This window comes from Gekko japonicus, unplaced genomic scaffold (genome assembly GCF_001447785.1).
Source record: "Gekko japonicus isolate JY-2015 unplaced genomic scaffold, Gekko_japonicus_V1.1 scaffold344, whole genome shotgun sequence".
NCBI lineage: Eukaryota > Metazoa > Chordata > Lepidosauria > Squamata > Gekkonidae > Gekko > Gekko japonicus.
Window position 1 is genome coordinate 132,176 of NW_015174284.1, and position 11,329 is coordinate 143,504.

Consider the following 11,329-nt stretch of genomic DNA (forward strand, 5'->3'; position numbering starts at 1 on the left):
CAGGTGGGGAGTTCCCCAAGTCGACGTGTTTGCCACCAGAGCCAACAAAAAGTGTCCTCTGTTCTGCAGTCGAGGAGGCAGGGACCCACAGGCTCTGGGAGATGGTCTCATCTATCCGTGGTCTCATCTATCCAGGGACCTTCTCTGTCTCTTCCCTCAGCGACAGAGCGGACTGCATCCTAATAACTCTGTCGTGGCCGAGACAGCCATGGTTCTCGACCATTCTTGATCTATCAGCAGGGGTATACCACCAACTTCCTCCAGCACAGGACCTCCTCTTCCTGTCCGATTTTCCTCTCCTGTACCATGACGTACCACGCATGAAATTGACAGCGTGGAGAATACCGTCACCACCTTTTCCACCCGCGTAGCAAATGTTTTGCTAAACACCAGAAAGCCTACTACGCATAAGTCCTACCATTACAAATGGCAAAGATTTTGTTCCTCCTTGGGTGATGATGCCCCTTGAGCCACTTCCGTGGGTCTCGAGAAAGTTTTCCAATTCCTCCTGTCCCTCACTGACTCGAGACTCTCTCACTCCTTGTTAAAAGTTTATTTGGCCACACTTTTGGCCTACCATGTTCAAGTTGATGGATGCACTCTGTTTTCGCATCCCCTCTCAAAACGTTTTTTGAAGGGACTGTTGCACCTATACCCTCCCATCAAAACTATTGTCGTTCCCTGGGACCTTCTTCTAGTTCTTCGTCAGCTCACGAGGAAACCCTTTGAGCCACTTGCAACTTGCGACCTAAAATTCCTGTCGTGGAAGATGTCCTTTCTGGTTGCTGTCACCTCTGCAAGGCGAGTTGGAGACTGACATCTCGTTCCTGCCAAAGGTAGTGTCAGAATTCCACCTACAGGCAGAGGTCTTCCTCCCAGATTTCTTCCCGGCTCCGACATCCTCAGATGACAGACTGTTACACACCTTAGATATGAAGTGTGCGCTCCTGTTCTACCTGAAAAGAACCCGCCCAGGGAGACGTGACTCCCAACTGTTCGTCTCCTATGCATTAGCAAGGCTGGGGACTCGCATCATGGCTCAGCGCCTCTCAAAGTGGATTGCGGGGCTCATCCGCCTCTGCTATCTGATTGCCAAACAGCCATTGCCTGGCCCTCTCAGGGCCCATTCAACCCGAGATGTTGCTGCTTCCACTGCCTTCCTCCAGGGAGTGCCCCTGACGGACATTTGCAAAGCCGCTACGTGAGCCATGCCTAACACCTTCATAAGGCACTACGCCCTAGACGTCCAAAAGAACTCTAATACCAACATGGGTCATCGCATTCTATCTTCGGCTATGCAGTAAGGACCTGCCAGCACCCTCCTCCAGGTAGGCCACTGCTCGCTAATCTCCCATTGGTGTGAAGCACAGAGACTACGTCGAAGATAAACAGGTTGCTTACCTGTAACTGGTGATCTTTGAGTGGTCATCTGTGCATTCACACCACCCGCCCTCCTTCCTCGCTGCTGTCAGCTTCTACATTTTCTATAGGGGTTGATTTGTGGCGGTTTGAAGGAACTGGCGGGATGTCTGCGCCCTCCCCTCTGGGCATGCGCGGTGGGGTTCCTGCGCATGACCGAGGTCTGGGTGCGAAAATCCGTTAAAGAGCTTGCTACAATGCCGATCGATCCAGTGCGTGCACACTAGACCCCATGGGTGTGAAGCACAGAGACCACATTGAAGATTTATGTTTCTATACTTTGTGGACGATTTCACCAAATCACTTTTACTCTTAGGAACAAAGTCCTTAAAGCACTTCATAACTAAACTGAGAACAATCTGTCTTCTCACTGGGAAGTCATCATGTTTCCCCAAAAATGCAGTAATGAAAACAGAAAAACACAAACTGCATTCACAAAAGTCAAAGAAATACTGACTTTACTGACTAATTTTTAAAAAAACTGACAAATTACTGACCAAGATGAAAAAACTGACTTTTACTGATTTTACTGACCATTTTCCACCCCTGTAATGCTATAACTCTGATAAGTCATCAGATACAATGCTTCCTCCTTAGAAGATAAGATGTAAAGTCCATGTAATCAGTGTAACTTGATAGAAGGAGTCCCCATAGTCATAACATTTTCCAGCCTTTGCAAAGACACCTGTTTTAGATACTTAAAAGATGTGTTTCCTTCAACTTCTTCAGTTTGCTGGCTGTGTAGGTGGAGCCTGATTTCAACAATTTCAGCAGACCACAAGGTTCATAGTGTAAAAAGCGAATCATAGGTTCTCCTATGGGGCTGATTTTATTTTGTGGCTTGCGGGACAATTTTTTTCTGGTGGGGCTGCCATAATGAGGGGATGGTGGTGCATGCCCCTCTTCCTCCCCTCCTGCAAGATTTAAAGGGCCCCTTAAATCCTGCAGGAGGGTGGGAGAGGGATACACCACCCCGCCTCTTCTCAAAAGCATTTAAAGGATCCCTTTAAATGCTTTTGGGAAGAAGTAGGGGGGCCTTTATGAAGCAGGGGGGCTTTAAGGAAGGGGACTAGCTCTTTAAGGAAGGGGGCATAGCCCCCAATAGCCCACCATAGCTGCAGGCCAGCTGACTGATGCTGACTCTGATGTGCTTTTGGAGGGCTATGAGCCTTTGATATGGCAACAGCATCCACTGAAGTACCCGAGAGTGTGCCTGGACCAAAGGGACTGTCTCAATAGCTGCAATCATGTAACCTAGCAGACGTGCTAAAATCATCAAGTCCACTGATTTCACACAGTGAACCTGTTTTGGAGTCAGAACGATCTTATCTGCTCTATCTAGTGGAAGAAACACTTTTTTCCAGATTGAATCTATCACTGACCCCAAATATGTGATGACTTGGGCAGGTGTTAGATGGCTCTTCTGGAGGCTGGTTAGGAAGCTGTGACTTGAGAGATACTGGATAGTGTCCTGAATATCCCTGAGTACCTGCTCTTGTAAAGGTCACCTTATAAGGAGTTCGTCGAGATAGGGATGGATATAGATTCCTTTGAGACACAGGGTTGCAACAAGTGAGATGATCAGTTTTGTGAATATTCAAGGTGCTGATGCCCACCAAAATGGCATGGCTCTGAACTGGAAGTGTTTTTAACAGAAGGCGAATCAGATACTGTCTGTCCCAGGGAGTTATGGGCACGTGAAGATATGCCTTGGTCAAATCAATGGAGGCCATGAAGTCCTCCAGCTGCAGGGCTTCTACAATGGTCTTCAACCAGGGCTGGCTCACTCACTAGGTGAACTAGGCGTTCGCCTAGGGCAGGCCGGCCCTTAGAGGTGCCAAACTGCACCCAGCCCCTTCCCCGCCCCTGCCAAAAGCTCTGACCGGGTGACCGCCACCTCTTTCTCCCCAAGTCTGGCAAGTGAGCCCAGAAACGCTTACTGCGAGCACAGCATCCTCTGCGCCAACCTCCCCCATTTCTCCTCTCCTGCACTGCACAAAATGCTTTTAACAGACTTGCCTGGATAAATGGTTACACTCCTGTGCAATGTTCCCTCTAAGCTGTGGAGTCCTGTGAACAAAAATACTACTTTCTGAGCTACTGGTATTGTGGGGGGGGCGGCACACGAGGAGGTGATGAATGGGGGAGGGGGGCGCATGGGGGGGCGCCAGAAGGGATCCCCGCCTAGGGTGCAAAATAAGCTGGAGCCATCCCTGTCTTCAACGTCTCCATTTTGAACTTTCTGTACCTCACAAACCTGCTCTGGAATTTGAGACTGAGGATAGCCCATTCTTTTTGGGAACTATGAAAAAATACAATAGATGCCTAAGAACCTTTGCAACAATGGCACAGGTTCGATGGCAGCAATCTTCAGCAGATGTCTGATGGCATCCTGTGTGTGCTGTCTCTTGATCTGTCTACAGATCTGCACTCTGAGAAATTTGAATAATTGCTCCTAATGAGGAAAGTGCTTTTACGGGCAGCCTTTGTTGGCCAAGAGGAGCCCTGGCATTTCTTTGTGTCTAGAGACCTTGAAGTAGCTAATTTTTTTATGGTGTTTGACTGGAGAGGGAGTCTGGGGTGGTAAAGAAGCTCTTTTTTCTTCTCTAATTGATTGGGACCAATTGTTCTAGCCAGTCCTGGAAGCCTGGTGGGAAGACAAAGGGCTCCCCCTCCTGGTTTTGCCCCTGGTAAAGAGCTATTGTGTCCCTTCAACTCACCCCTCCGACAGCTACAGAAGGCTGTGTTGAGCAGGCCTGGTGGGCCCATACACGCTGTCCCAGCTGGTGCCAAAAATCAAGTCTGCTTCTTTATGATCCAAGCCAAGTGATTCACGGCCTTTGACTCTCTACAGGAACTCTGCTGCAGCAGGACGACTGGGTAAGCAGGTTTGCAGAGATTTCCTATTCTGCTGTCTGGGGATTAGGGATGGGCACAAATCTAATAATTCTGTTTTGCTTCAGAAACCCCAAACCGAATCAAGTCTAAAATGTCCTGAACAGAACAAGCCAGTTTGGATCCCCCTTTCTCCCGGCTGCGGATTGCCCAGGAAGGGTTAAATGCTAACAGCCCGTTTTGCTTCCCCCCCTTTGAAGCAGGGAGAGCAAAAGGGACGCATTTAATGGCTCACAGCCAGTTAAATGTAACAGCTGATGTCTGTTTAATGTCTGGCAGCCATTTCAATGGTCGGTTTCACTTCCTCCCGCTTCCAAGCAAGGGAAGCGAAACTGACCAGTGGCTCACAGCCATTTCAGCCTAACAGTTGGGCAGGTTCGCCCATCTACTGTTAGGCTGAAATGGCTTGCAGCCCTTTAAACCTAGCAGGTCAACTGCGGACCTGTATCTCTCAGCTGTTGGGTTTAAATGGACCAAACAGCCGAACCGGACAAAAGTCCTATAAATGTTCAGGGAAGGTGCATTCCCCAAACTTTGGTTTGGGGACTTCGAACCAAGCCAAATTCATGCCAAATTTTGACTCATGAACCTGACTGTGCCCATCTCTACTGGGTTTCACCTCCCCAAACTCTCCCTCGGAGGAGGCCCCTTATTCGGAGACCTCAGCTGCAGACATCACCAAGATTGAAGCAGTGGGCAAAAGGTGAACAGCCTCAGGGGAGACAAGGCCGGAAGAATAATCAAAGTGTGTTTGTTTTTTAAACAAAGGGAAAGGCACACAGAAAGGCACGCAAGGGGAAAGAGAAAAGCAAAGGGCAACCAAAGGAGCTCCTTAAAGGAAAATCTCAGGGGCTCTCTAAATCCACTGCTTTCTCAGGTGGAGGCGGGAAAAAGACTGAGGGTTGGTTCCTCCTTCCCCTGGAGATGGAAAGTGCAATCAATTTCCCACCTCCAGGGCTTGTGGGAAGAGGAACCCAAGTATATCAGAGTGTCCTCCTCCCCTTAAAAGAGAACAATATTACTTAGGCCTACACAATTAATTTTATTACAGTAGCTGGGGAAACATAAATATGATGTCCTCTACAGCAGAAATTTTGCCTCTTTGAAGAGCAGTATAGCGTATTATTATGGGATTTAAGAATCTCCAGCTGTCCTCTATTTTCCAGTCTTTTAACCAGCTCTTTAAAACTTCTAGGAATAATATCTGCAATAAAATTACATCTTCTTAACATTCTTAGCAGCAGTTCAACCAGAGTATCTAAATCACTGCCAAAATGAATTCTCCTTCCTTAAATGTCAAAAAATAATTGTTATATCCACTATAAGTATTATATTTCATGCATCTGATAAAGCAGGTGGTTGCTTTCTAAACTTCATGCTGGAATAAATCAGTTTACCCACGAAAATGCCACGGAACTCTTCTGGAATGTGAATAAGTACCATTTTGCATACCCAACCATACACTCTCAGAAGGTGGAAATAAATGACACAGTTGTGCTAGTTTCCTGGTCTCCAGCATCCTGATATAGGCACCCTCAGAGACAAAATACTGATCTATATGTGCAGTTGCTAAGTTTGTATATTCTAAATAGGTAAAGGTTCCCTTGCTCGAAAGCCAGTCGAATCCGACTCTAGGGTTGTGGTGCTCATCTCCGTTTCAAAGTCGAAGAGCCAGCGCTGTTCGAAGATGTTTCCGTGGTCATGTGGCCGGCATGACTAAACACCAAGGTGCACGGAACACTGTTACCTTCCTACCGAAGTGGTACCTATTTATCTACTTGCAATTTCTTGCTTTTGAACTGCTAGGTTGGCAGGAGCTGGAACTAGAGATGGGAGCTCACTCCATCATGCGGCACCCGGGTCTCGAACTGCTGAACTACTGACCTTCCACAGCCTGCAGTTCAGCGTCTTAACCACTTGAACCACCGCAGATTCTAAATAGAATCCTGCTAAACAAGAATAGAAACATACCACCAAAGAACACTAAGGAAAATTCACTGTTAACCAGTCCCAGCAGCTGACAAGCCTCCATTTTACGCAATAAGTTGAAAACAACGCGGCTGTGTTTATGTGCTGGTTAGAGGATGGCAAGTGGAGCCAGTTCAGCATTAAAAAAATTGAAGTTAACCTGATGGTTAGGTTCCCTTTGCAATTTACCCTCAGGGTATGAGCTCAAACGTGTCAAATTTATGTTAGATTCATTCAGAGAAACTGCTCAAGGGGAAGAAAAATCAATTTAACAAATGTCAATCTGCAATGAGAACATTACACTAGCATCCAGCAATACTAAGCAGGAGGATTCCACCGGGTTGGGGGGGGGCACACACAACACAAAGATCAAGCCACCAAATTACCACTGAAAGTGCCTGCTTTCTGGAGAGCTTAAATGTAATTCATTCCTATCCAATGTTATTTTTGCCTCTCCAATCAGACAGAGCAGCACTGTGGATTGTTAAAATTGAATGCTTACCTTCAGACGATAGTCATCTTTATCGGTTATAGTTGCCACTCTGATTAGCATGGGATTTCTCTTGTCTACAACCTCTAGTTTCATGTTAGCCTGGAAACCGTGGGCTGGCCGCTGTAAAAAAAAGTGCAATACAAACTAGAGACAAACATCATGGAGGATGACTTTCAACAGTGATCCCCAACATGGTGCCCATGGGTGCCATGGTGCCCCCAGTGGTGTGTTTTTTGATGTCCATTTGTTTTTTTAAAATTCTGGGCAAATCATCTCTCCCTGAAGCAAAGAGCCAAACATGGCTTTCCTCTACTTCACTGACATAGGAACTGATTAAAAAATCCCAGGGAGGCATCACCTTTGGGTCTGCAAACCCATCCATTCAGACAGCTGCCCCCACCACAGAATACCATTTGATTGGGAACCTGCTAATGTTTTGTGATCTATGGCAGCTGTTTTGTGATTGGTCCTGCCTCCATGGTGGTGGCACCTACTATCTTTCCTCAAAATCCCAAAAGTGAGCATCAGCTCAACAGGGTTGGGGACCCATGACATAAGAGTTTGATCCATATAACCCTTAATATACATTCAAAATGATCACCTCCCTTTTATTTAAGACTAATTAATCCACATGACCATCACCCAATCATTCTGCAATCCCAACCCCGCCTCTCCATCATTCTTTAAATGGCCCAGTTTTGAACAGGATGGTTAATGTTATTATTCCATGTCAGACTCAGCAATGTGCCTCAGTCATACTGAGTCTGGAGTAGACCATGACACATGCCATGTGGGAAGATCTCTGCACCATGTGTTTTCTGCAGCAATCTTCCTGTCCTTAATACACTGCCATATCTAACACCATTTTACCAGTCTTAAAATTGCACTGGCACCATAAAAAACTATAGGTCACTCAGAATTCTTTATCTAAATCACAATCCCTAACGTGCCCTCTACCCATTTATTTATTTAGCCATTAGTACTTTGTTAACTCTTCATTATAATAATTAGCATGTATTACTTATATAATTCCTACAATAAAGTGCTACCCAAAGGGAAAAAAATCATAGCCTTCTTTTAGATTGTGGTACACTAATACAAAACCAAGCACGATTTTGACTAACCAGTTTAAATGCTCTTGCTGGGGCTGCCTGTGAACCAGTTTCTTCCAAATATTTCTCCCACGAGAAGCTTTTGAAATCTTTGTATTCTGGAAAGAGATTTGAGGCATATTCTCAATTTTCTGGAACAGAAGCAAGCCACAGTACATGGCAATTAACCGAACACCACAAGACTATGCCATGTGTAGAATTTAGTATGTGTGGCAGCTCAAATCAGAAATTAAGCCACTTGCTCATTTTACTGATTTTAAAGTTAGTGTAAGCTTCCAATGTGCAGATTACATGTGGAAACACTAATATGGAGAAACAGCAACTCTTTCTTTATTGCATACCAAGCCCTTGGACTCTGAAATGAGCTTGGAATCAGTGACAGAACTGAAATAATCAGATTCATTACTGACAAAAAAAAGACTTCCAATTGCTATCTGTCTGCAAGAATTCAGTTCAAACAAAAAGACTAGACTTCAATAAAATATGTTACAGTCTCATAAAATCAACTTAATTTCATGATTGGTTATTCTCTAAAGAAAATCTACAGTTAATGTAGTAACGTGTTTTTCAAAAGGATTTTAGAAGCAAAAAACCCTAAATGTATATATCTGTTGATTTTCAGCTACGAAAACTACTCCAACAGGAGCAACATAGAGAGAACATAATTCTGTCATGTCACAACTGGTATAGGAATGGCCTTCATGATTGGTATGTCTATCAGATCCCAAATAGAATAATAAATTTAAGGGGGCTGTGTGTGGACTCCCCACAGAAACAGGCAGGCTTCTGGCAATCCTCGCCAGGCCTTGCAGGGGACCTAAGGACACAACTGAGTTTAGGACCATCAAATTAAATTCCTGCTCTCTCTCAATCTCCCTCTCTCTGGGAGCTATCCAAGGTCCTGCAGCATTCTAGTCCAGCGTTGCAGGTCTCCTGCTCCTTGCGTTTCACTTGACTATTCTATTATTGACTACGTAAGTCCCCTATTGAATAATTTCCCCAGTACTTGGTACAAGTTAATAGCCTGGCTACAACAGACCCGTATTCTTTTCCCTTTATTAGTAAAGCATGACATTTATTCCCTAATATCCCAATGATCCAGAAACAGGCATGGGTCTACAAAATGTTTTCCAGTTGTTGTACACTCATCGTCAACTACAGTTGTATTTAGTGCTAGATTATGTTTCAATAGGCTTTTACTGATCTATAGCTGAAGGACCACACTTCTTTGACCCATAGTCCATCATTCTATCTTTTATACCAAAGAAGTCACAGAAAGGAAGTACTGCAACACTTGGAGTTGGATCTTAGGATTCTTCTGCTGGGACAAAGTGACTTGTACTAGAAGAAAAGTTTGATATTAATGGAAGGAGCCACAGGACCCAGCCCTTGGTAAACACGCACAAGAGTTTTTGTACAGGCTACCAACATCTGAAATTTCTTCACCATTTGGAACATAGGCGCTGTTCCCATTAAAAGGACAGAGCAGCAACCAGCATTATATGATCTGCAAGAAATTGTACATTGGAGTCTGACTATAAGGAGCATTGGTCTACCTTCCTCACCAAAGCATTCTCAGATAATGTACACTCACAGCTCTGTAGCACATTTTAATTGCAAACCTGATTCTAATATTTGGCCAGTTTCATTGTTATAAAAGAAAAAACCCAACAGTCAAGAACCTTATAACAAATCGAATCACACATGAGATCACACTTTGGAAATATTTTCAGTGCAGTGGGTAATGGTAGGCTTGCAACATACCAGCTGGCGTTGTTAATGGAGTTCCAGTTTCTTGGCAGTAACCAACAGGTCGGATATATGGGCTACTAGCATCACACCTGCACACACACAAAAAAACCCCCACAGAAAACTGGCTCCAGTCACTGAGCATAAGAAGAAGCACCAATAAGCAAACCTTGTCTGATCTATTTTTACTGGACTAGCAGACAATACCCAGCATGCAACCTGGTAGGAATAAATAAAGCTATCTTTTAAAAAATAAAACCCACAGGTTTTATTAATTAAAGCAAACAAATAAGAAATTTTGTCCACAGGTTTGAGAATTGGAGGTAGGTGTGTATTCCCTTTCTGCTACAGACAGATTTTATCTCTTCCTTTCCACTGAGGAGCTAGAAGGGATAGCTGAAACTCATCTAACCCAGTATTCACCCAAGTCAGGGATTTGCACACTGAGGATCCTATCAAACTAACTCATAACCACATATTTATATAATGTACATCAATTCTGTAAATGAAAGGTTGAAACTTTATGTAGAACTTTCCTTCTGCCTTAATCAAGGAGTCAATTCCAGCTACAGTTCTGCAGATTTTTGCTGTTCAAATGACAATTCCATGGGCACTTTCCTATCATTTCATGGCGAAAAGATGCAGACTGTAATTTTTGTCCCTGCCACTAGATGGTGGCCTCCTCCTTCAGTTGAGAGACTTTATCAGCAGTCCAAAAACATATACTGTACATTACAAAAGTTAAAAAGTAGGACCTCAAAACAGAGATATTGAACTAGATAAAGAGGACAACATCAGGAGCAAAACATCTGCATAAAACACACACAGATTGAATAAAGAACTGTAAAAACAGTGAGGAATTTGAGATTAAAAGCACATGATCTTGAATATCAAGTTGGCAGAGGAACCCATCTCTCCCTTATATATAAAAGAGTAGTGGGCACCAACGTTCTAAAATGCGCCCCGTTAGTGTATGGCTGATGGAACTGCTCCTCACCATATATGGCCACCAATCAGAAGGCAAAGCCCAGGTCCCGCCCACACCACCACTCCGGCGAATGTGTACCTCACCAGTCACCCGACGCCATTTTCATTGTGCCCGACGACGAGGACTACGAGGGCTCTATTGAATCGGTGAACTTCAGCTGCCTTCCCCAGCGCCCACTCAAACACAGGCGACGGCGGCAGCCTCCGGTCGCCCGCCTCGCCCTCCGGCCACAATCCCGGCCCAGCAACCTCGGCTGCAGTCAGCGGTCGCCCAGCTCCGGACCCCCCCAGTCCAGACTGGCCAACGGAGGCAGCGGCCTCCAGGCGCCCACCTCACCCCCAACCCCACAATCCCGGCCCGGCGACCGCAGCTGCAGCCAATAGTCGCCCGGCTTCGGACCCCCCCACACTCCAGCCCGGCCGATGGAGGCGGCGGCCTCCAGTCGCCCGCCTCGCCCTCCCTCCCACAATCCTGGCCCAGTGACCGTGGCTGCAGTCAGCAGTTGCCCGGCTCCAGACCCCCCCCAGTCCAGACCGGGCAACGGAGGCAGTGGCCTCCGGGCCCCCGCCTCGCACCCAACCCCACAATCCCGGCCCGGCGACCACGGCTGCAGCCAGCGGTCGCCCGGCTTCGGGCACCCCCCACTCCAGCCCGGCCGACGGAGGCAGCGGCCTCCAGTCGCCCGCCTCGCCCCCCCCGCCCGCA

The 11,329-nt window shown here is 46.1% G+C and overlaps 1 protein-coding gene across 1 annotated transcript in view; it reads right to left on the reverse strand.

The window, feature by feature from the left end:
• Positions 1 to 11,329, reverse strand: part of LOC107121097 (lethal(3)malignant brain tumor-like protein 3) — a 77,859-nt gene that overhangs the window by 61,552 nt on the left and 4,978 nt on the right. The window contains exons 5-7 of the mRNA XM_015423950.1: positions 9,652 to 9,728; positions 7,900 to 7,985; positions 6,785 to 6,895 (exon numbers count right to left, since the gene is read on the reverse strand). Coding sequence (XP_015279436.1) covers positions 6,785 to 6,895; positions 7,900 to 7,985; positions 9,652 to 9,728 — 274 coding nt within the window. The remainder of the gene's footprint in view (positions 1 to 6,784; positions 6,896 to 7,899; positions 7,986 to 9,651; positions 9,729 to 11,329) is intronic.